Here is a 26,594-nt window from a genome sequence, read left to right as displayed (position 1 = left end):
TAAAATGTAGAACTCAATAGTGAACACTGAACACTTTCTGAAGAATCGGTGTAGCACAGATATTTGGACTTCCGCTGCTCAGGGAACCACCATCAACGGGACCCTGAGCCAGAAGCAGCTATAAGGCACTCAGAGGTCATTCCCTGCAGTGAAAAGACTCTTTAAGTCCGTCTCTCAATGCAAAGCAGAGTCACAGACACGTTTATCGATCAGCTGTTGCCATCAGACCTTCCTCTCCATGGTGACATTACTGGCCGACCTGCTGCTTGTCCTTTTAACCCCCCCGACCACAACATGAACTTTCCCCGAACCCTGCCCCAGGTCACACAGCGGTCAATGATCGGACACACAGGGACAACAGTAATTAATGACTTTATTAATAATATGATTTCAAAATAAAAAATAACATTAAAATAACATGTTTCATCCTTGTTAACAACTTGCATCATATGGCCACATGGTGGCATCGCAATGCCAAGTTCTTCTTTTTAAAAATACCAAATTGATCTTCTGCCATCCAGTTCATTTGTTCTGCCCGTCGTTGCTTTGACCACAAACATGGAACACAGTTCAGACTCTACCCCCACCCCCCAGTTAGGAAAAAAATAAATCAAACCTTTATAAATACAGCCAACCCTGTCCCCTCGTCACAGACACATTATGACACCACTGACACAGGAAACACCCCGTCTGCACACGCCCCCTCCCACCCTCCTCCACACATTTGAAAGGAACCATTTTCGCTCTTTTTCTTTGTCAACTAAAAGATCCACACAGTAGATAATCTACCTTTGTTGTATCATACATATTATATATAATATAGTCTCAGCTGAAATGTTCCACTGTCGCAGCCCTGCCCAGAGAGTTAGAAAGTGAAGGGGCTGCTGGTGTTGTTCTCCTGTCCGTCTTCAACTTCAACAGTTAAAGCTCAGATTCGTGCTATCACCTTTTAGGACGCACAATTCTAAAGACTACAGTACCCATGATCCTCCTTCAGTTGAGGAAGAAGCCAGTCGGAGTCCACATGGGTCGGAAACTTTAAAATACTTAATTGTTAAAAATAATCAAGGCACCACACGTGGTGAATTCAGACAAAAAGGATTCAGGCTTTTTAACATTTATCCTTACAGCTTGGACGATGTTTGTAGCAATGCATCCTGGGAGTCATTACGCCACGGGTACGCACAGAAACGTTAAAACCAGTGGCACCTTTCCCTCCAGATCAGCTCCCCCCACTTTGCAACTCTGGTGTCCTATGATGTGTTTCTTCAAGCTCAAGTTATCCCTAAAACAGTAAGAATCTAATGAAAATGACACTTTCTGTTTGGGTACAGACTTCTATGAAAGCATCAGAACCAGTTATGATACAGGAAATCAACTTTTTTTTGTTTTGTTTTCAGTTCCCGGAACCAAAGTGTGGACTCTTCGTGTCCTCCCTTCTGGTCCAGTTATTTGTACTCAAAGCAGAGGGTGACAACAAAGTTTAGCTCATCCAGCAAAGATTTTTCTACACCGGCTTCTTGGTGTTTAGCTGTCATCAGAATCATGATACACAAAACGTAGGGGAAACATCCCCCATAACAACATCTCATGCCTAAATTAGATTCAACGGGCATGTTTGTTTGTGAATAATGACAACACATGCCAAAGTAAAGACAATTAAATAACAAAAACAAAAAGGTTGGCAAATAAAAAACTCAATTCATGTTGTATTGCATGTAAATATTGTATAAAATCCTTAAAAATACAGTTTAGGTAACTACTTAAGTACTGAAATCATCACAGCCAAAAGTGCAGAGGTCCATAAATAAAACATTGACTGCGGGTAGACAGTGGGGCTTCTCCCGTGTGACTCCCCCTCGCCGCCGCCACCACAAGGGACTGAATGAGTGCCTGGTCAAGGGTCAGAGTTCATGAACTAGGACTTAAAAGCTCCCACACTGGTGCACAGAGAGGAGGACAGAAAGGAAAGTTGTTCTTCGTCAACTGTCTCCTGTTATCGTTGACGAACACGCTCGCAGACGTCACTCACACATTTGCAAAGTTGATTCTCAGTAATTGCGGCCTGAAGTTCTGTTGACAGAGGCACACCTTAAGGAAATGAAGGTGGCACGGGGGGAGGGGGAGAGAGGAGGGCAGAGGGCGGAGGGGAGGTTACTGCTGGGCACGTAAGGCGGCGTGGATTCAGGCTTTTCTGTTCTTGTTTTCTAATTCCGAGACAAATTTTCAATGCTCAGACGGCGTTTACGGTAAGGGAGTGTGTATGTGTGGCTGAGTGAGGCAGGCAACAGAGAGAGAGGGCGAATTATTAAAGCTATAGAAGCGTCAGGAAAAAAAACAACAAAAAAAAAAACACGGTCAGTAGGAAGATGAGGAGGCGAAGGAAGGGAATTGCTTACCAAAGGACCGCCCCACAGAGGGCTGGTGAGTGTGTGTTTGAAGCCTAGAGGGGCCACAGGAATGAACACGTGACAGGCCTGAATTGAGAAGCAAGTTCACCTGTTTCTGGAGATTTCGTGGTTTTTAGAAAAACTAGTCTCACAAAACTGGCTTCTGGCTGAGTTAACCCATCGCAGACGAGCTGTGTGACAGCCGGCCAAAGCCGAGCAAAGAGTAGCGTCACTGATCCACGAAAAAAAACTGTAAAAACCGGTCAATTGTGTCAGTGCAGCAGCAAAACGGGAGATAAGAATATAAGAAAACATAAAAACCGTTAGGCGATATACAGCAAATAAAAAAAGAGCATAAAAATACACAATAACAATCAAAGAAAACACTGTAACCAAACACTGAAAGTATGCTACAGCTGAAGAGTGGGTGCTATACTGTACAGGGACTATCTACACTGTGCTTTAACGTTGGTTTATACGGAAAAGAGACAGTTTTTGCTGCAAAAGCCTAAAGAGAAAGTTTGAATACAGTATGATTTGACAAAAGAAACCTGAATTATTGCTCATTATTTCATGATAATAAAATAAAAAAAAAAAAAAAAAAAAGCTTCAAAATGGCTGCCAGGAGTACAGCGTTAATCTGGAAATCTTTCAAATTGCAGCTAAATTGTTCAAATCAGAGTGCAACGTGAAAACAAAAGCTCTTAACTCTGGTACAACTAACCTCATCAATGCTTCCAATAATTACTGATCTATGCGGTAAGTGCCTGAGATGCAAGTATATCAACGCTCCGTCTCTTACATCCCGATTACAGCAGACTGCAGTGCCAACAGCTTTCAAAATAATTAACTAGCAGCTCAATTTCAGTGTGTGTGTGGATGTTAATTTAGAACGTGTTAATAAACGCATGATTGTCACTTTGATTTATAAAACCTTTGACCAAGTTCCTCTGAGGATTAATAATGTAAAATAATCGGTTCTTTGGCTGAACCAGTCAGAGAATTTCAGTGCAATTGAACCGCTTTGTGGTAACACCGCAGTTAGGCCCACTTCCAAATCCTCCTCTTGGCCCCCACGCTTGGTCTTAAGTTCGAGTCTTGAGTTAATTCAAACCTTCAACCGGAGCTTTGGGTCACATGCATGGCAAGATGAGCGCTACTCCTTGATCCCAAAAAGACATGTGGCGATACTACCTCTGGTTAGGGCCAAGGGGAGGAACCGGGATCGGGTCTTAAAAAGTTTGTGTGATGGAAGGGCAAAGCATGGGCAGAGAAAGCGTCCACTTGGATAACGTTTTTAAACCACAAGATGGCTTACGAGCCGAGGTTCACGGGAATCCTTGTTGTGTTAGCCCGAGAAGCCCAAACACACATCCCCACATGCGCAGAAAGGTGTTACTCCAAACAAAACAGTAGGAATTCGAGCTTCTCCAAGCCGGACTAACACACCTAAGATAATGTGGCTGGGGATCAAATCCCTCCTGCATGTTTACACTCAACTAGATCCAAACGGGCCGAGGCATCCTGTAGTATAAGTATGAGTGTGTATCAGTGCAGCCAAACTCCCATTTAAGCTACTCTCCTTCACATATTGTTCTGTTTCTTTTGGCAGATGGATCAACATGTCACTTACTGTTGATTGAAAATCAGCCCGTGTAGACTATGTGTTTCCAAACTGTCGTTCTGTTCTAATCAGTTCCTGATTTTCCTTTAACCGCAGCCTCATCTGACAAAGCCACCATTTAAGCAACTGAGACACAGCGCCCGTTAGATACACGATGATCTCCCCAGTTGGAGGCTCACACAGCTCACAGCGTCGGACATACTTCAGCCAAATACTCAATTTCCATCCAGAATATGAATACCGGGAAAACGGGGGTTGTCAAATTAAGTTGAGCCGCAACTGTACAGCATGTAATCACGCTCACTGTCCACCATAGAAGACACACCAGTTTATGTACTAATCGTTTTGGGTTGTAATATACCATTTTCAGCCTGTCAGTCAGGCTGTAATCTACTGGTGATTTGCTACGATTTGTTTGATTTATTAAAGAAAAGGGAATCTACCCGATGCGCAGTGTTGTTTACGCCTCATTATCACTAAACCAACTAAGCCTGATTTGCTGATTGGTTAATGTGAGCCAGTTTTGTTAGACGCTTAGTACAAGTTATCCATCAACACTTCTCAATCACTTCTCAATTCAGGCCCCTGTGAAATACATTTCCAACATTTGGGAAAATTAAAAAAAAAAAAAAAGAAGAAAAAAAAATAGTGTTTTGCTTTGCTTCTTTCTGCCTACAAGTCTATTATTGTTGCTGTGTAAGTGCTTGGCATCCTCGTATCAAACGCTCCACCATTAGTTCAAATACTTGAAACTGCTTCAAGAGGGAGCCCGGACCCTTTTCAACAACAACACTCCCACAAAACACACAAAGCAAAAACACAGCTCGCACAGCTCTTACTAGAGCTAATTAAAGTGAGAAATTACCACAGTCATCTGGCGCTTCCTCTTAATAAAAAAAAAAAAAAAAAGCTAAACCTAATCTCAGAGAGCAAGAACATTAAAAAACATGACCACCGTAGATGGGGAAAAAATTTTTAAAAAAAATAAATCGCCATCTAGCAGGCATTATGAACAGAGATATTATAGATAAATGGACAACAGCCTTGAAAGACACTGGAAGGGAGAAGCAGGGATGGAAGCCATTAAGACAATACTGGATATTCAGGCATCCCAATTAACACTTGTTTCCCCAAGGGGGGTATTGTAGGGGGGGAGCGGTGTGGGCATGAGTAACAGAGCGCACACACACACCCCCCGTCACACTGCGAGATGCAGAAAAAGGCACTAGAGTGGGGCTGTTGCTAGCCATAGAAAAGTAAAAGCATTATACATTCATAGCTCACAGGTTATCGTAACCGCAATCTGGGAATAAATACACAAATGCACTTGTAGAAAAATAAAATGTAAAAAAGCGTGGCCCCTATTTTTCTCTTAATTTTTGGATTCTGGGAAACAAGTATGGCTACTTTTTCACGGCTTTTTGTACCCCCCTCCCACCCGACCTACCCACCACCTAGAAGGCAATTCAGGAGTGATCCTCCACTGCTCTGGCCGCGAGCAGTCGAGCCCTTTCATGCACGCCATTATAGGGAATAAGGGAGGAGGGGGGAGGAGTAAGAGGCCTTTTGTGGGAGGGAGGGGGGGGTTGGTTGTTGGTAGGAGGTCAAGGCTCAGCTTTCAGTGCGAGGAAGCAGAGGGGAAACTCAACAGAACATATGTTTTCAGATGTTCAGACAACAGAAAAACCTCAGCAGAGTCTCACGCACACATACAGCACACACAACAGTGTCTTCGTGAACAGTGTGAAGTGAAAGGTTCGGGGGACGAAAAATGTGTGCGCATCTGGGTAATACTTCACTCAACCCCCCCCCTCTTTCAGCATTAAATACACAACAATATTCAAAAACTGGCTTATAACATGCTATAATGGACTTGCTTGCAAGTTTTCTTACATCAAATACATTTTTGCTTTATTGCCATTTGTTATGATGTCACATCAGCCATGTTTTTTAAATTTGTTACACATCTTTTAGGGCATGTGAACATGGAACAGCACTGAAAAGATGTAGTTTTCTTTTACTGATTGACTAACAAATGTTTAAGACATCAGGTATCTTTCCTTTTTTCTAATGGAAAGTTGCAGCACTAACTGTATAGATTTTAGCTTCACGGGTCGATTAGAACATTGATGCAATTAGGCTAAAGTGTGTGTCATCATTCCCCATCAAAGTGTGTTTGGTTTTTTCATTAACCAGCAAGAATTTCATGTAACGTGTGTTACTGCTATTTAAGAGAATCCTGCAATCTTTTCTGCAGAGACAAACCAGCAGAAAATCTGTCAGGCAGCCATGAATTAGCATTGTCACATGTGATGAGCGGCTCAAAGAAACAAGGACAAAATCTATTTTCCTCCAAAATCCCAACATGACAGTGTGGCATGTGACTGATGGAAATCAGAAGCTGTAAGCAACTCTTCATGAAGTATTTCTTCAATTATTTCATTCTAGACAAATACAATTGTCTTCTTACAACGATATTTAAATATTTAAGTGTGTTATAAGCCACTTAGTCAGTGTTCATTTACTATTAATGCTAAAAGGGGGGGCTAATAGAGTAAAGTGCAACCTAAATGTGAATCCGTTGGCATGTATGTGTGTTTGAGGAAGGAGCGGAACCGGCTGTTTATGCTCAAGTTTCACAAAGAGAAGTCAGTAACCACAAAGACAACATCTCCTCTTTAACCTCAGCAGCGCTCGCACACGCACGTACAATTCACACGCTCACAATTCGAGTATGCTGGGAGAGAAATGAGCTCCAGCTGACAACAGGGGGAGGGAACTGGAGTGTTCTGCCAAGTAAGGAGTGTGGATTTGAAGGGGGAGGAAGAGGAGGAGGAGGGGAAGTATTAGGTTTGCAAAGGCGGGAGCAATATGAGTGCAGGAGGGTGAATGAGGGGGGTGGGGGGTGAATTCCACAGCTCTGCACAGACTCAAGAGAAGAGATGTGTAGTGAAAATCCTGACTGTAGACGGAGTTCGTATACTTCAGTGTTCCCTCCCACGCCTCCTCCAGTTTTTTCTCCCCAGTGTCATGTGAAGGTGGTGTTGTGTGCTTGCGTTTGTTCATGTGGTAGTTGATCGATGCTTCAGTCGGGCACGTGAAAAGGCTGCGACAGGTTTGGCTGCTCGTCTCCTCAAAGGGCAGACGTAATGGCGAGGCTACCTCTGCCGCTGACATCCACATGCCGGCTTCCACCTCCTGTCACGTGGCTGTCGCCTCCAGGTAGCTCTGTAGTTTGCGGACAGTGGACTCGTCCAGTGAAAAGAGGTCAAAGTCAAAGGTGGTGTTTGTCACGTTGAAGTGGCCCGTCTCTTCAATCAGGTTGACAATCTGAGAGGGAGGAGGAATAACTAATGTCATTCAAAGCTGCAGCAAATTTCAGCAACGTTGCAGTTTCGATTTGGCAATTACAGCGTCAGTGTTGGATCGTTTGTTTTTCAGTAATTACCAGTTGTTTGCGGTCAGGTCAAACAAGTTAAAACATTCACATGCAACAGCTCTACATCAAAATATTGTCATGTGATGGTCGTTAACGTGAAGGGATGAGCGCACACACCTGCTGTAGGACGTTTCGCTCCCGTAATGCCATCAGTCTGCGGTGGAGGTCCACAAGTTCCTCTGTGTAGGCCTGCGGGGATTATGATGAAGGAACAGAGTTCATATGTGCATGGAAAAAAAAAAAAAGTCAAAATTCAATGGTTGAACTGTTCTCCTCTATGATTTATGAATCCAGAAATAAGCACATGGCGCTCTGAGGGCTTTAAACTAATCTGAATCTTGGGGTCAAAGGACAGGACAAGGCTTCGGACACATTTATCACCGAGCAATCCAGTACAGGAGCCCTCACACGTGGTCTTTAACACACCAAAAGGACGGTTATGTGCCATTCTTCCTGTGGTTTTTAAGAGGATTGTAGGGTCTAGTTTGGGGTACATCTCTGACCTTAATGTCTTTGGGTATATGTTTCTGCACTTTCTCTGCTGGCTGCCCTGGTATTCTTCTTCTTCTTTGTTTATGCTCGCTGTTCTCACCCTCATTCAGGACGTTGCGCGCCAAAATAACTGGCGCTGTGACAGCTTGTGTCATTTCTGTACAGACATGTAACTCTCGATTTTTGCAACTTGGCACGAGCTGCGTGAGGGCTGTGTGTGAAAAAACAGGGAAGCGTATGCTACCCGGTCAGTCTCTACAGGCATCTGTGAGACCAATCCAGACCCAAGCAGGTACAACTATTGTAAATGCTATGAAAACATAAAAAGAAACGGCTTAAATGTGAAACAGAGAAGCTGAAACGTTTATGCATATTGAACATCCTGTACGACTTCTTCTGAGGCTACTCCTGTGGTAACAGGGTGCCATTGTCCCAGCAGCAACGCCTGCCGTTTATGAAGGAAACTCCACCGTTCTGAACCACCGGTATAAACGTTTACAGCACTGTTTTAACATCACATTTGCTCGCGCAATGACCAATGCGGTGAGCATGATCACAGCTTAAGTCGGGGAGCTCTCTTTGGTGTAGTGATGCCTTCGTGCCGCTCAGGCCTCTAAGGTTTGGTAACAGAGAAGACCAACTTGTCGTAGCTGTTACTTTGTTAGCTCATAATGTTCTACATTCCCATGTTTTGTCACGCAAGTGGAATTAGCCAACTTTGACTATTCAAATACGTAATTTTCCTTTCTGGCCGGTGACAGGAGAAGCCTCTCCCTGCCTCCGGATCAGGTGTTACTGGAACGTTTCCCCTGTCTGGGTCAAACAGGCCTCTGTTGATATTGGCCAGTTCCACACTCAAGTGCTCAGCCAGAGAACAGCTTCTTGGTCACTGCTGGATCTTAGCTACCATGAACAGTTACTGCTCAGCAATGAATCAAAACAGGATGTAACTTGTACAGTTGTTTGATCTTGTAACGTGCAGTTGGTAAGAAATGGTTGTAAAAGACACTCCTGACTTGTCTAAATCTACAATCTGGTTTATCAGATCTCCACTGAGCTCCGTAGACTTTTATATTGTATTGCGCGTTGGTCAATATTGTGGGTGAAGTCGAACATAGAGGCTACCAGCAGCAGTCAATAACAATTAAAGCTAGCAAGTTAAGAGCCTTTGGTCAGTTGAAATATTCTAAAACCTAAATCACCTCTTAATTTATTCATTCATTCATTCATTTATGTAAGTGGCTGCATTTACATTTCTGACTCTGTATGTACTTGGTTTGCACACTAAATGTTTGTTTTCACAATCAAAGATGAACATTGCAGGATCTGCCACAAACAAAACAGCAATTCAAGCCTAATATTACTTTGGTGTTCATGTCGATGGTGCATGTATGTAAACTTCCAACCAGAGCTGTATTACACTCCCACGGGCTTCAGTTCAACAAGTTATTAAGTGACTAAACTGATTAGATGCATCATGGGGGGGGGTTAAATAACTTAAAGAGATGATTAAATGATCAATGACATTTAATCTAAACTTCACTTATCCAATCAACACAAAAAAAATGGTGATCAAACCACAGACGGTCTGAGGTAGATAATTACTGTTAAAACCGAGTTTCAGCTTCCCCAAAACCAGGCAGAGGCGTCCAATCAGAGCTCATTCTGAAGCGGGACAATGAGCCCAAACTCACAGCCCTAAAGAACAACCTTCACTCACTGTAAAACCAGTGAGATCTGTTACAGATGTTACGGCCCCACCAGAGTCCTATCCCTCAACGTTATGTAGTAATGAGACAGAAAACATCCACAGAGGAAATTCAGCATGTTGCTCGAGATGCTTGGAACAAAGAACCTCATAAGTACACAGAAAAAGTGGAAAAACACACTGAGGTTTCTGATTCTCTTTCAGAGGCAAAGAAAGGTCAAAGCAAATATCAATTTAGAGCAAAAAAGGTTAGAGTAAAAAGTATTTATCCACAAATCAAGCATCTTTACTTTAGAATTTTTGAGCACGTTCTCCTTTGTCAGTCAGAGAAAGATTTAACGCTTTCCCAAAGTCAACATATATCTTATTGTAAAAGTTTGGTGTAAGATTAATCTGTCTACTTATCACAAAAAAAAGCAGAGCTGTCGTCTCTGGGGTTCGTAGGCCACGCTGATCATCAAAGCATCTTACATGTAATAACACACTCGCTAAAAACTGACTGAATGCAGCATGTGTGAGAGAGTTTAAACATAAAAAGTTTGATTTACCCTTCCTACCTTGTCGTATCCCTTCTTCATCACCTTCTCGGAGCGAAAAGAGGAATCTGGACTCTTTCTGACCACCTGCAGTACACAGACAGAGAGCAAAAAAAAGATACAAAGCAGTTTCTATGACTCTTTGCCGAATGTCTTTAGGCTATTTCCTGCTGAGCAGGAGCTATGCTATCAACGTAAAATATCTTAAATCTTAAATTCAAAATAAACCCTCTACCAAGATTCCCAAGTCACTTTTAATCACAAAAATAAAATAGAAAAACACTATTCCTGTTCACAAAGGTAAAAAGACAAATGTAAAAGGAAAGTGACAATTAATCCTTCTGATATCCAGCTGAAATTAAACTGCATTTTCTTATCTGCAAAGTGAATCATTGGCACTGTCCCTACTCACAGCTCCACCATCCAGCAAAAGATCACAGATGATCTGCTCTGTTCTCCACCTAACCTGCACAAACTTCTCTTCAGCTCACTAGCTTCTAATTTCATCCTTTTCTCACAGCACATGTTAATTAGCTGAAATAAGCGAAGTACCTCCAAATAATCTGGAGGACGTAGCACCCAGACAGTCTCACCTCAACCATTCTGAGACTTTCTGTGGCGCCCTGCAGATTTCAAGAAGAAATCCACAGCCATAGCACTCATGGCTGATTTAGCTCACGATGTCATCTCATACATAACAAAAAAGCCTCTCGTGGACATATCAAAGAGGTTAAATGCAGGATTTTTTTTGTTACTTTCTGACTTTAAATTGCAGCAATGTTTTTGATTGGATGGAGAGACCCAAATTGTTTAAACATATCAACCCTGATTCATTCAGCAGGTGAATCAACCATTAAAGTGCCTGTCAATACGTGAGTGAAAGCACGTAGCAAACTGGGGTGTGGAGGACTCACTTTATTATTAGAGGAGCTGTGTTTCTGAGGGGGCGGGGCGGGGTCTCGACCGGGGCGGTGTGAGCCGTCACTGCTGTCACTCTCGCTGTCCAGGCTGAGTCTGACAGGGGTACAGGGTGAGGTCAGAGGTCATTCATACAGACAGGCAGAGCTCATGGTGTCACTGCTCGGTGTGGTGCACCCAACACTATAGTTGACTTAAGACTGAAAACCTGGTTAGAAAAATTACAGATTAAAATCTAAAACCAAATTCAAAAATACTGGTGAAAGTCATACCCAGTGGGAAAAAAAGGTGAGCTATATGTGTGACATCGCTGATGATGAGGTAAACTTCACAGTTGAAATAAGCTTTGGGAGACCTACCGAGAGTCGCGGTTGGGCGGGTTGGTTTTGATGGGCGTCTCTTCTTCCGAGCTGCTGTCGTCATCGTCCGACTCTTCTGACTGAATCTCTTCCACCATGGAGCGCAGGGGGCCTGAGGAAAAAAGCACAGATTCGTATAAACTTTTTTTACTAAGCAACTCCAAGCTTGTGAAGTCAATTCTCTATCAAAGAGAGCATCTCAGCAGTGCCATCATATCATGTCACTCTGTACCTTGCCCTTGTTTCTGTACAGGCTCAAAGTCTGAGTCTGAACTGGAGTCAGAACTGGAGCTGGAGTTGGAGGCACTGGAAGGAGCCGACTGCTGTAAAAGAAGAAGAAAATATGAAATAACAGGATCACAGATGAGGTCTTTGACACCTCTAGTACATTAAGCTCCCGTCTCATCCTCATACCTCTGACTTAGACGATGCTTCGTCCTCTGAATTGGACTCCTCTGAGTCTGGAAGTTTCTTGTGCTCCTTTAGCTCCTGTGTTTCACTTTTGCTTTTGGCCCAGCGGCCTTTTTCCTTGGAAGGTTTCTTCTCGGCGTAGGACTGGCTGGCCGTAGAGGAGGAGGAGACACGCGGAGAGGTTCCTGTAAAGGTCCCGCTGGTCGGCACCTTGAGCCCCTCGGAGCTGCCCTTCTTCAGCTTCTTAGCACTGGGTTTGGGAGACTCCACCGTAGAAGGTCGTTTCCCAGGAGCTTTGGACTCTGGTGGCCCTCCCCCACCTCCCCCTCCTCCCCCTCCACTCCCTGCCCCCCCTCCTTTGGGAGACATGCCCTCCATCTTTGAGTCCTTCAGGGTGAGTTTGGGCTCCTTGAAAGCCGCCTTGGGTAGGACCTTAACTTCATCTTTCACTTTAATCTCCGAAGGTTTTTTTGAAGACGACGATGAGGAAGAGGAAGGATCACGGCCGCTCTTGGTGCTTCCATCTCTGTCGTCTCCTTTCGACGTGGCTTTGCTCTCAGAGTCTTTTCGTGGCCGTTCACGGTGCTCCTTGGTCAGCTTGTGAGGTTTGGGTCCTTTGCTGCTGCCACCACTTCCTTCTTTGCTGGGTTCCTGAGGAGAGTAAACATCAGACTGTCAACAACACTGCCCCCGTAAAGCAGACAAATTGGAAACACAACACACAAACCGAACTGCTCAAAGGCCTTACCAAAAGAGTTTAAATGCTTCAACACCTCCTCAGCCCCTAAATGAGGCCCTGCTGGTATGGATTGTCAAGCAATCACATAATTCACTATGGATGTTAAACTAAACATTTTAGCCAAAGAGAACCGAGCAAAGAAGTGCCTCGTCAATTATTCTAAATAAAGTGTAAACAGAGGTGAAAATGGAAAAACAGCTGTGTGGCTGCAAATCTGAGGCACAACGTTGCTCTGAGCTCAACTCTAACATCAGATGGAGGACATGCTGTCATCAGGGAGAATAAACACTCCCAACACTAACAGATATGGCTTTAACTTAGCTGAAATTTGATGCTACAGTAAGGAATTACACAGACTGTTGACGGCGCTAGATTAAAAGTTAAGGAATGATGGACTGACGTTAGACCTTTCTTACAGCAGACAGGAAGAATAAAGCTTTATCAGTCTTTTACAGCAACTAAACACCTGCCATTCATACAATTGTCAAATTTACAATAAATCAGACAAACGCTCAACAGGTGATGCAGAAAGCAACTATGTGCATGCGATCTCTGCAATTCACATGAAACAGGGAAGTTTACCCATCAAGATTTAACAATCAAAGTCTTTTTTTTTTTTTAACAACAAGACATCATATAGGCACAACAATTCAAATTATCTGAAAAAGTACTGATAGTGGATTGAATCAGATTAAACTATCGCTGCTCTAGGGCTGGGCGATATGGACCAAAAGTCATATCCCGATATATTTAGGTTGAATATCGATATAAGATATATATCCCGATATTTTTTCCGCAAAGTGAGAGCTGTGAAATTAAATGCTCAGTCAAAGTCAAAGCCAAATACGAGTAGATTTATTGAAAACTCACTATAAAATGTAAACATAAACACTGTATAACAAAGCTCCGTAAGGTGCACATTTAAAAAAAAAAAAATATCTTAAATAAAATTGGCCTATGAAATAAAATAGGTAAATCTTTTTCTGAGGGCAGCATTTATATATATAAAGAGATAACAAAATAAAGTGCTCAGTTTAAGAAAAACGTTTTTAAACATCAGCCCGAGATTACCTGTTTCCGATATTTGAACTATATCGATATATGCAATATGGTCTAATTCCATATCTTATTTAAATATATATCGATATATCTTAAATATCGATATATCGCTCAGCCCTACGCTGCTCCACTTCCAGTTTAAGCTTCATAGCAGCTGATTTTTAATAACATTACACAACAGTAAGGAGCAAGGCTTTTATCGGCTTTTATCGAGAAATAATACAACAAACATCATCTTACACGGACACGCAAATGCAATTTACATGCTATTAATAGTCCTAAAAGCCAAAAATCTCAGCCGTGTGGCGTCATCTCTAAAGACACCAACATCAGAGCAGAATTTCAGAGGAAAACCTGACAGCTGTATAAAAATCTTTTCCTAGGCCAAAGAATCCATTGAACTGTGTTGCAAAGAGCAGCGAAAAGAGACCACAGACATAAGAGTTCACCCCAACACAAACTCTCAGGATGCAATGCTAATCTCAGAAGGTTGTTTTGCTTGAACCACATTAGATCAAACTTACCAACAGTCAAGGCATGTAATTAAATCTTTTCTAAAGAAAATAGGATAAATGAGCAAAAACTCCTCACAGCCACATGGTTTTCAGTCTCAGTATCCTCTGGCAGAGGTAATTATTTCCACACTGAACACCGTAATGAAAGGGGAAGTTTAGTTTGGAGGAAAGGTGGCTATTTGTCAAGATGACAAATTCAGGTCAAACGCTTAAAGTGTAGTAAACTTTACTAAATGTACTAAAAACAATAAAAAGATGCTAACTGGTTGTGTTACACAAAGAACAAAACTGTATCACAAAGATAAGAAGACCAATGAAAACAACTAATGTTGTGAAAAGCCTGTTTCTATCCTTTTAAGAGTAAAGGCCTTATCGGCTTGAAACTGTTGGATGTGAGGCCACACTGGAAAATATAAAGGAGTCAGTTTCCTGTTTTCTTTAGATATGCCCCCTCTCCTGGCAGATAAGCAGGCTGAATAATTCTGCATATAGATGCACAGAAACAGACGGTAACGATTACAAGCCTGAATCAGCTTCTTCATGCTGTTTTCAACAAAAATGAAAAGATGTCACCCTTGGGATCAATAAAGGAGACACGCTTTAAGAATAACTTCTTAAACTGAATGAACGAGTTGAGCAGAACACAGCAGACAAAGAAAGCCTAACCAAAGTAATATATTTTGGTCCAACCTTTGATACATGTGAGGTCTTGGTCTTCTTGGGGTCTGAGAAGGCAGAGAGGGGGATGGTGGGGAGCATCGGGTAATCCGGACTGGGCCTCGACACAGCCTCAGCCCCCTCGGGGACCACCAATATCTGGAATTAAAGAGACAAGAGTCACTGTGTTTCTCTACCAACAGTCAAAACCACTGCAGATCTAAGTAGAATGGACATAACTCGGGGGAATCAGTGTAAAGTATGTGCACAAAAAAAATAAAATACTGCAAATTATACCTAAATTTCTCCACAAACAGACAGTAAAAGTGCTGGGCTGGGAGAATACCCCGTGGGAGACGTGACCGAGCCCGAGAGGTGACGGAACAACAATAACCCCAACAATGACATCGCTATTAGCCAAAACTGGTGACCTAATGTTAATGTTTCATTATCATGTAGGTTGCATCTGCTCCACAGCTAAGCTGCAAGTTTCAAGTCATTTGTAAAACTTTTTGTGTTATGTTCAACATCTTTGGGCTACTTCAGACCACGGACTGTGGAACTGCAGTGTAATCGTTCCCTGTCAACCATGTCACATGATCACACGTTACTTTTGTTATCAATATATGTAATAACTGTAATTTAGTTAAGAGTTGCATTGGTCGACGGTCAAAGCTTAAAAGTGTTTCATCTCCAGCTAAATGCAACACTTTGCTGCTAATTTAGTAGAAAAAGGTTAAAGCCAATAGCATCGGGGATGGGCTAGCCTTCTTCTGTCTGACAGGTTACAAGATCAGCTGTTTAGCTTTGTCTCGTTCTGCTGCAGCTCCTTTACGTTTGGCAGTGTTAGGTCTTTTCTTTTAATAATTTCTATAAACCAGATAGACAGGCAGTTAAGCCACTAGCTTGACATCTCCAGCTGATGTCATTAGTACCCGACATCAACTATTACAACATAAAACAAAGTAAACCTGTCTCTGGTCTCGTGTTTTTTTTTTTATATATCATTTTATCATATTTTCCAGCAGTGCAGTCATTCCTGATGACATTATTTGGACTCGGAGGCTAATCAATGTATAGATAATTTTACTATTTTAAAACGATTCAAGGTTACCGTACAGATAAGTGTTCACGAGTGGAAGCATGCTCATTTTGAGACTACTTTAGCTATTCAACTCTATGGGAGCGACAGTGTTTGCTGTAGGATTAATTGTGCCGAGTCAAGCACAACGAAAAAACAAAACTTCTCAAGACTGACACATACGCTGCATCGAGGACACTGTTTAAGCATTAAAATGGGTGCACGGAAGAGGGACTGGAAGCTCCTCACAGCTCCTCACATTTTAGCGTTCTATGTGAGAAATTATAGGAAAACCCAGTATGAGGTTGTTACTCCTCACTGTAAAGTGTGCCCCGTACTTTAATCAGTTGTTTAGCTTTCAGTCAGTCAACCTGGCAACGAGCCAGCATGTCAAGCAGCCTCACCCCTCCGGCTTTGATCAGCTTTCTCCTGAATTCTTTGGTGGGGTTGTTGAAGGTGAGCTTCTCACAGCGCAGGTGGTTAACGGGTGGGTTGCCCTCCAAGTTAAGGAACAGGTCATAGTTGAAACAAACCTTTTTTGGCTCCTCCTGAAGAAAAAGGGAAAGAACAAAGCCTGTTTTAACTGTCCCCTAACTGTTACGTGTCACACAAACTAACTCGTGTTTGTCTTTCTGCTTTGCACACACGCAGCTCTCAATACCTACACATTTCCTAACAGACAAAAGCTGAATGAATGAACTATCAACCAGGGGGTCAATAAAACAGACAGACTTAGCTGGAGTCAGCACACTGATAAGAAACATTCCTGAGAGAAGCTGTAGAGCTGTGGGGTGGAGGAACAATAAAAAGCTGAGAAGAAAGCATTAAGCCACTCTTCAGAGAATTTCTGTAAGTGTTATGATAGATTAATGGTTGCTGATATTTACCTTTTTATTGTTTTTCTGATCCCCCTGATAGATCTGTCTATTGTCTGAGTTAGGTGCATATATAAGGACAGTATGGCATTTTTCTTGGATACAATCCACATGTTTAATATTGTAAAGAACTGCACTGCCCTTATCTAAAAGTACTGGGCTTCCTTATTCATTCATTCATCACTTTGTAAAGGCGTAAACAAAAGTGAATATCAGATATACATCAGAGAAATGTTTTCGTTACATAAACAATCACTCTCGTTTGCAAGAACAACTATCTAACCTACTGAAGAGTGTATATGTAAGGTGTTTCCTGATTAAAATAATAAACATACTGGTCTACTGGGAGTTCAAAGGAATCACTGTGTCTATGTGCACTTAAGTAAACCGATTGCTTCTGGTTTAGGCAGTAACCTGATTTTCACCACATTAAGCAAAGGAAAACCCAGTTTCCTTTATCAAGTTAAGAAATTAAATATCCGATTTCTGATGGAAAAACCTGATTTCTCCTGATTACCCGCAGTCTAAGGCCCCATTCAGACTGGAGTTATTTCCACGAGGAAAGCAGGCTGGTTTACCTCTTGTTAGACCCTCCAGAAAAACGCGGGCATAAATCCTTGATTACGCGGGCTAAAATGCTTGATCTTGCGGGCTAAAATCCTGGATTTTGCGATTGAATTTGCGGGTTTTTAAATGATTTTATGCCGTGAAATTGCGAGAAGTTGCAGAAACTTGCAAATTATGCAAAAAGTTGTGAATTATGCAAAGTTGCAAAATATGCTGCTACTGAATGAAAAAGAGTCATTTTAAAGACCTCCTATGATAAACAAGCATACTGGAACCAAGTTACATCACAGAAGGTTTTTTTATTTTAACAACTTGAGCAGTTTCAAAATCAGTCGTAAAAAAAAAACATGGCTTAAACATTCCTGAGTCACAGAATTGTAAAAGATAAAATAAATGCTACCTCGTTTCTGGTAGCCCTCGCAATGGTTTTGGAGGTTGATGCCTCGGTGAACGTCAGCTGCCTGGCTTTGGCTTTCCTTTCCGCAGCTGCAGAAAGCTTTTTCAAATGTTTCGCGCTGGTTAAGTGGCACGTCACCGACGATTTTCTTTTATGCTCCAACACACAGTTGCACGGGGTGCAGAATAGTTTCCCCCCGCTTTCGTGCAAGACATCGGAGTACTGGTTTGCCCGGTCTTTGGCAGTAATGTGCGTCGGTAGGTGAGATTGATTAGCTTTTTTCATTTTGTCTCTCGTTAATTTTCTCTTCACGCTACGGTGCTGTTTTCCTTGTGTGTGTCGGTGGCAATGACGTCGCAAGCCGCGAGTCGGATATAAATTACATCACCAGTTAATTTGGTTCATTTAGACTTTTTTTTCTCTTCCCAACTTTATGCAGAAAAGTGCGGAGATTGTGAAATCAAGCGAGTCCTGCATATTTCGCATATTTTGCGCGGAAAATGTGATTATTGCGGTGAATATGCAGCTTTTTGGAAAAATATTGACCCCCGCATAATCAGCGGTATTTTGCTGATTTTGCAATAAAATCAGCGATCGCAAAATCGCGTTTTTCTGGAGGGCCTATCTTGTGCTCAGTGATTTTAACGTGTAACAGGCACATTTACAGACACAATCGCCTGCTGTTTCCCAGCAAACTCACAGATCCTCCCAGGTGTATTACAAAATCCATCTCCGACTGAAATCTTGTTTTTTTTCTCTCATCCTTTTGGCCTTTTCTTCAGCTTTATCTATTTATCCATTGTTTATTTAGTCCAGCGTAATATTAGACTTTTGTGTGAAAGGCTCACACCAACAGGCAGGCCTATTTGGAAATCAACATAAAGCCAAAGGGACAGCAAATGCTCATCAAACAGGTCGTTGTCCAAGGCTATTAAAGACAACATCCGGTAATTCAATGGTTTAAATGCCTTTCAAAAGAAAAATGATGAGTAAGATAAAAATTCCATCACACCATCTTAATGTCAAAACAAAGTGGTCAGAGTTTCCTCCTCTTTACAAGTTTCACATTATCTATTCATACAACAGCCAAAGCCGCAACATCTGCATTAAGAGGTCCAGTCTTTTTTACCCGTGTCCAGATGTTCTCACCTTGTTCTTGAAGTAAACCTCAATAGGCATGAGGAAGCCTGCATAGCCCGATTCCTCTACTTTGTATGGAGGCTCCTTGCATACTGCAGACAGACACACACGTCACTGGCAATGCTTTTTGAAGAAATTTTATATTTACATTGCTGTGATGCTCCTTTCTGGTGAGATTCAGCCTTTTCTCTCACATGCAATTTGTATTTCTTCTTAACTTTTTAGCAGTCAAGTTAAACAACTCTGCTTGCAGATAGCAGAAATGTCAACTTTTACGTTTTGTCCTACCTCTCTTGGGTTTGGGGAAGCTCTCATGCAGGCGGAAGACAACCTTCTCTACAAAATGCTGGATGTCGCCGGTTTCTGGCCCTCGGACAAACACCATCCAGTCGTGGGTGAAGCCCTCTGATGTGACTTTCTTCCTCAGCTGAGCTCTGTGGCCCAACTCCAGCTTCACCTGCACTGTGCACTGCAAAGGAAACAAGAAATACATTAAATGTTGTGCATTATTTAAACTCTTGAGACAGACGGGGAAACAAACACAAAAATGTTAAATACACAGGAAGGACAAGGATAAGACGATTCCATAAATGTCAAACAAAACAATCCTGGTTTCAAGTAGGTTGGTTTTTATATTCCAGTGTTTCTGGATGTTGGTTAAACAAGACATTTTAAATACATCACCTTGGACTTCCGCAAATTTATTTTCGATCAAACAATAAACACAAAAACAAACAAATAATAAATATAACCGTTATGTACAGCTGTGGTGTACAATAGACATCATAGGCTTAAAAAGCATGATGTAGTGTAAAAGGGGTAATTTATGTTCCAGTGAGATGTTAAAAGTTAACCCACCATATGTTTTATACATGTTTGTTTATGCTGCCTTTTAGATCAAAAGATAAAAATAAACATTGGACAGTTTCGGCTTCTTAAAATGGTGAAAATTTGCACATTTTTGCCGTGGGCAAACTAAGACACTTGAAGACACCACTGTGACCTCTAATAAGCTGCTCACTTTTCATTATTCTGTTATCTTATAGATTATAACAACCGATTTCTAGAAATCAATCACACATATCGATAATGAAAACGACTCGAAGCCTGAGCTGGTGAATTAATCCTGGTTCCTGGCAGTGATGAATTACAGTAACAAAAAAACCTTGTAAACTGAGGCAGCTTATGAAATAAACATAAGTAAAGCCAGTAGTAAGATTAATCCAAGGGGACAACAGTCATCGTTTCCAGATTCAACCTTGAACAAAACCTTTGCTTCTTTACCCAAAGACTGAGATAAAACACTCAAGAGGGGAAGGCCTGGACAGACATGAAAGCTGGACTGGTGTTGGGACGCTCCCAGTGAAATGAGAGTGATTAGCAGCCCGAGCCGACTGATCTCAAAAGGTTTACAGAAGAGGACCGTATTATTGGGCTTCTTCTGTCTGCAAAGAACAATGACAGCAGCAGGTCACGCAAATGACACTGTGCGGGTGGTGGCTGGCCCATGGAAGTGAAGAGGCTATGGAGACAGAGTACAGAAGGGGAGCGAGGGGTGGTGGCGAGGACTGGTGGGGGACAGAAAGGCACTTTATGCCCAGGGTAAGACTGAAGAATGTGGAGATTTGGCCCCAGCCTCGAGCAGCTCGTGAGCTGGGACTGAGTGGGGGGATTAAAGGGGACAGGACTGAGATGAGCTGGTCTGGCACTCTCCAGTTCACTCACACACACACACACACACACACACACACACACACACACAAACACACACACACACACACACACACACGCACGCACGCACACAAACAAACCTCCCTGCCAGGCCATTCTGTGACAGTAATGCCCTTAAACTCCAGACTCCACCACACCCACAGCGAGCAGCCAGGCAGTCGGGCTGATCATCACCCCCCCCACCTCCCCAGTGAGGAGTTAAAAAAAAAATCAGATAAGTAAAACATAAAAATCAGGATGACAATGAGCCAAAGAGGTCTGCGATTCCATAACGAGAGGAGACCAAAGTCAAAGCATAGAAACAGAACGCTGCAATCTGCCACAACAATTAGTCAATCAATGAGCTGATTGGAAAAAGAAACCCACAGCTATTACTCCAAGAATAATGACTATTATTAGTTATTTGACACTCAAAACTTTTTTTCTGTCACACGAGATTGTAAATCAAAAATCTTCAGACAAAACCAGAAGATTTAACACTGTTGTTCTCAAGAATGTGTAAATTGACCCCCCCACATAATTCATTTAACATTTTAGGGACTAAACAATTAATTTGCTTAATTAGAAACAGATTAATTGATTATGGCGGTAAAAAAATCAATTAGCTGAATCCCTACATGGAGTATCTGCCAGCGATAAAGAATTAAGAGCCCAGAAGGCAACGTGAGGTTGATAAATTGAGCCTATTAGCTTAAAATTAATGAGCAACAATTTTAGCGACAGCAAACCCCAAAGTCTTTTTTAAGCAAAGTAAACGTTCATGTGCTTCAGCTTCAAAATCAAAGGTTTCTAATTTAATATTTCATTAAATCATTGAATTTGGAAAATGATTTAAGCACGTCTTCTAGTAGTTTCTCAAGTTCAGTTACATCTTCATGTCATATTTTCTACAACCAACAGTAAAAAAAAATAATTAAGAATTAAGTTACAATAACGTAATAAACAGATAAAAAAGTCAATAATGGCTTTTTAGAAGCTGACCAAAAAAAAAAAGGTAGAACATCAATTTCTGATTATTTTTCCTTTCACTTCACTCAACTACTGCAAGTCCAACCATTCGGTCTGCTAAAATACAGAGGCACAGAGAAAAAGAGAAACCGCCGGAAACAACTGGAACGTTTAGAAACACATCTGTAATAAAACTGACAGTTTGACCAATATTACAGCAACATAAAGCTGAAGTAAAACCGACATGAAATTAGAACAAAAACAAAGGAGATGAGAATTAACTGAACTTTAAAACTGCTTTAAAACAGCCAAAAAAAAAAAAAAAAAAACTATACTTCTTAGTGCTTCAGTGGGACGACTAAAATTAAATGGACAAAGTGGCGTTTGGAGATATATTCATTTAGGAAACTTCTATCAAATGGAAATTCACAGGATACAAAATGAGATAACACAAAGATGCAAATACTGTTCTGACGTGTGCATGACCAAGCTCTTTTTCCCTTACACACAATGCTCCAATTGAAGGGAAATACAAATTTTGGCAGACACGCCAGCTCCCATGAAAACAATGAATTCCCAGACGCCATGTAAATAACACCACTTGATCTCTTCCAGCTAATAAAATGATTGGGGGGGGGGGGACAAAAAAAGTTTTCCTCAGAAGACACACACACACAAACAACAAATACTGACCAAAGTCGTGTTAAGTTGAAGAGGAATCCTCCATCATAGCCAACAATAAGCATCTACAACATCACACAAATAAAGATGCAACAGTTATTTGTTTTGGAAAACGCTCAATCACTGAGTCACTGCTAAGTTACAAAAAGCCTTTCTGCAGTGCCCAAAGAAAACAAGTGAGTAGTGGAAATAGTTAAGAGAAGCTGCATGACCACTCATCCTGTCGTCTCATCTGCAGCAACATACACACTGATCTGAACACAACAAGAAAACAGAGGAGTTCTCAGTATTCGCACACAAAGTCACGACCCTGCTTCAGTTTCCCCGTATGAAGCAGTTTGACTAATAAGGCTGCTAACCAGTGGTGTCACGATTCTCTAATCTGCCAAAATTCGATTCAAATGAAATATTTACAGACTCAACCCTTTTGCATTCGACAGACCTATTCACATCCTGTGCCGTGCCATCCAGCAACTCTTAAGTCCCTAAAGTTTATTTGCATCAGTGAAGCCGGACATAATTGGAGATAAAAACCAAATCAACAGAGTAACAAACTACGGCCCTCAAAGTGAAAGCAAGCCCTGACAAACCACAGCCCCTCAAAATGAAAGCAACCTCTATATGATAAAGCATTAATTAACTAACACATTGTCCTCATCAGGTTAGCTTTGTGTACCAGTAAACTGGCAGCCGTGCATCCAATTTGACAAACGTAACCATCAGCTATCACAAAAATCGTTGTAACTACTGTATTAACCGCCATTTTATGTTCAACCAATGCCACGACTGGTTTAAGAAGAACGGTGTTTGTGACTCTGAGGCATTTATTGCTGCAGAATCACTGCGTTATCCGTTTTTCATAGGGGGTTCAAATAAAAATGGGCCCACAGCGATTTTACGGGCTTGCGACTAAATCCATGACGATAATGTTAATATTTACTCACTGAAATACAGTCGGAGGAATTTTAGAGGTTGAGCACTTTGAGATGAACAGTTAGTGCCATCAAACTATTGCAGAAAAATGGGTTGAAATGGTGGGAAATAATCCTTATATAGTGCTGGAAATAGAACATTTCTGTCAGGTTCATCAAGCTGTTTTAACAAAGATCAATGTAAACAACTGTAACCGTCCTGGAGGAAAAACACAATCAGATTAAGTCACTGTGATCAGATTAAGTAATAACTGTAACAGGTCAATTATGTATAGTTTTTACGTAATACGGATGCAATGAAAATCTTTTTGGCACGCGTCAACAAAACGACACTTTACTTTTAACTTGTAGCAGAAGACTTCCTCTGCACGCACTTTCACAGATGTTAAAACTTCAAAGAGGCCAATGCTGAATGGGGACTAGCTCGAAGAAAGTGGCTCAGCCACTTTCCACGAGTGTGTGTGGCCTAACCATCTGAAATACAGCCTTGAATAACCTCAGGCATTTAGGAAGTCCAAAGCTGTATCTCCTCTACTGTGAGAAGATATGCAATTTGGTTTACCCACTTTTCTGTTTTCTGCTAAGTAAATTATGTACCTCTTTATGATCACATAAACCTTAAGTGTGCAATTGTATACATTCAAGTGTGGTTTACAAACCAGCCCTTTAAATTACGTCTTATATTCTGGTTTCCTTACCTAATGCCGAGCAGCCAAGTCAAGGCAGATCAAGACTGAATTCGCACTTGACACACAGCTTGTGACAGCTTTTCCTCCATGGTACATGCATTTTTACTATCTACAATAATTAAAGTGGCGAACAAAAAACACCTGAGGTTGAATAATGCAGAGATACTACACAGTCTGTTTGAAGATTCCTGATTTTATTAGCCCTTTATGTTGAGGTCTCAGGCCGCTGGCAGTGGAGACAACACCCCGCCTCACCAGCCCAACCTGGAGAGGACAAATCTTTTCCCCGGCGCCTTGTAGCGGCTCCCTAGCCTTTAGCTAACGGCCGACACTATCCTGATAGATAAATTAGCTTAGCTTAGCCACACAAAACCTCGGCTCAAATTAACCGTCGGGATGTTTAGCAGTGTGCATGTGTTGTTTTTAAAGCCACCATGGCAGAATAAACAGCAGGTGTGGATTTCTTTGTGTGCCTGGTTGTGGCTACAGCTATGCAGCGGTGCTTGTGAATGGTGTAGTACACTGAGGCTAGCTAGCGGTAAATACCGATGTATGACTGCCCAGCTAGCATAGCTCCAGAGCCAAACAACTACGAGTTCAATAGCAGCAGGAGCATTTTTTTCTTCTGGCTAGCAGAAAGGAGGATTCATTCCTGCCCTGCCAGCGCGCTGCCTGCTACCGTTTTCACCATTAAAAGTTCATATTCCACAAGGAGACAGAATAGCCACTGTACCTGATTCTCCATGTTTCTCTGGCCTCAGTGAATCTTGTATTTATTTACAGCGGCGTTTGCGGAGCGTCTCCCCTGCCTCTGCTCCTCATTGTGTGTCAATCCAGCCCAGAAGCGGAAGGCAGACGGCTCCCCTCCCCTTCCAGAAGGCTGCTGGCAGGCAACCAAAACAGAAAGCTCTCTCAGCCAATCGAAGTGCTGGAAATTCAAGTACTCTTAAAATCAGCCAATCAGAGTACAAAGGGGGCGGAGCCGGTACCAAGCTACAAATACTATTGAAGCATTTTGTGGTGGTTTTCTCGAGTGACATAGAGCATGTCCCAATGGCTACAGCTCAGTTTCAATTACAAAATGCACAGGATGGTAATTGATTAACCGGGGTTCGACTCTAGATTGTTTTGCAGTTTGAATGGCAAATATTAATTCAACAAAATTTGTCTCAAGCTGTCCTTTTAAAATGTAAGTTGAAAAAAATTCTAGCAATTTGTTACATCTTACGAAATCACAGTTTCCCATTTTTAAATATGATTCACTCGCCAATGTATGTGTATGTGAGCTTTTTCTCCTATTATCAGTTAACGCATATGTGTAATAAACAAGCTGAATAGAACTGTGATTAACTCACTGATGTAACAAAACAAAGGCTGATGTAACAGAGTAAGTTCAGTCAAGTATAATACCATGCAGTGTGCGCATTGTGTTTTTAATGTCAGGTCCATTTAAAGCAACATTAGAGAAGTTTGTGAACCTTAAAACGATTGGCTTCTGCCTTGTTTTTGAAGTACATTGACTTTTGTTATGCACTTCCTCAGCGGGCACCAGAGGGCTGGCATACTGAAGTTCACGATTTTGGTTTCCAGCCCCGTAAAACCACGCTTTGCTTCACATTCATTTGACATTTTTTTGTGTGCTTTTTGATGCCATCTTTAACATTGCAACAGATTATTGTGTATAGCAGTGCATTTTCAGGGCTCACACAGAGATTTGTTTTGATTAGAGTGGTGTTGCATCCCACATCAGTAGGGGGAGCTAAAGAGCAAAGAATTAACCAAATTCTCTAGTATTACTTTGACAGTTGTGATTGCTTGTAACATAATAAGAGTATTTGTTACAGATATAACACAACAAAACATTATATGAACTAGAAAAATAAATACTCTACCAATGCTGTGCATAATTATTAAAATAATATAGAAAACTTTTACAAGAGCAATTGCTCGTGCAGATTAGTTTTAACTGTATGAGCTTAACTTCTGTTGCAGTTCAACATAAGATATTTAGTCATAAATACTTTGAATTCTGAACGTTTATGTTTTTCTTGTAATGATCAAAAAGCAAACATTTGAATGTAACTAGTTACAGCATCTAAACCCCCTTTTCATAACAAGTCATGTGTTCGAATGTGGAAAATTGTGACCCATTCAAATCAAAAACTTACAGTCGGTAAGTGGATCCGACCATAGGCTGTATGCCTCAGAGCGTTAGAAGTAGTGGGCCTAGTAGTTTGCTTAGAAGTAGTAAATTGCTGTGAAAATGGAGAAATGAGTAATGCTGTTCCAATGTAACCATCATCACATCAAATAATCTGAGAAGCAGTGTTTGGAAGTATTTTTGGGATTTTACACCATAAATGGTAAAGTAATAAATAAATAGTCCCCTGGATGTCCTTAAAACATTCATTCACTACTAGTTGTAACAACAACGTGCTCTACAGGCTATTCATGCACCTTTTCTATGATATATTTATTTTTTCTTAAAAAATATATGTTTCTGAATTTAATATTAATAGTATTTGTTTAAAACAAGTTGTTACAGGGACATGTTTAGCACTGTTCCACATCACCTCTTTTTGGAACAACTCTGTAAGTGTTTAGGAACTAATGAGACCATCTGCTGTAGTTTTGAAAGGAAATAATTTTCTCATTCTTGCTTGATAATTAGATTCCATCTGCTATTTCAAAGCAAAGACAAAAGTA

The 26,594-nt window shown here is 41.4% G+C and overlaps 1 protein-coding gene across 2 annotated transcripts; it reads right to left on the bottom strand.

The window, feature by feature from the left end:
• Positions 1-355: 355 nt before the first annotated feature.
• Positions 356-24,725, bottom strand: mllt1a (MLLT1 super elongation complex subunit a). Of its 2 annotated transcripts, none has more exons than XM_075485736.1 (12): positions 24,622-24,725; positions 19,196-19,376; positions 18,917-18,999; positions 16,333-16,476; positions 14,881-15,006; positions 11,881-12,528; positions 11,699-11,789; positions 11,467-11,578; positions 11,104-11,203; positions 10,202-10,276; positions 7,571-7,642; positions 356-7,344 (listed from the first exon to the last, which is right to left on the bottom strand). In XM_075485736.1, exons 1-12 carry the CDS (start codon positions 24,631-24,633, stop codon positions 7,216-7,218), a joined length of 1,773 nt encoding a protein of 590 aa, XP_075341851.1. In that variant the 5' UTR covers positions 24,634-24,725; the 3' UTR covers positions 356-7,215. The 2 variants fall into 2 exon arrangements, with proteins under 2 accessions (XP_075341851.1, XP_075341852.1); XM_075485737.1 differs by having other exon boundaries at positions 10,211-10,276.
• Positions 24,726-26,594: the final 1,869 nt, after the last annotated feature.

This window comes from Odontesthes bonariensis, chromosome 15 (genome assembly GCF_027942865.1).
Source record: "Odontesthes bonariensis isolate fOdoBon6 chromosome 15, fOdoBon6.hap1, whole genome shotgun sequence".
Taxonomy (NCBI): domain Eukaryota; kingdom Metazoa; phylum Chordata; class Actinopteri; order Atheriniformes; family Atherinopsidae; genus Odontesthes; species Odontesthes bonariensis.
Note: the sequence above shows the minus strand (reverse complement) of the source record. Positions and strands in the feature narration are given on the sequence as shown.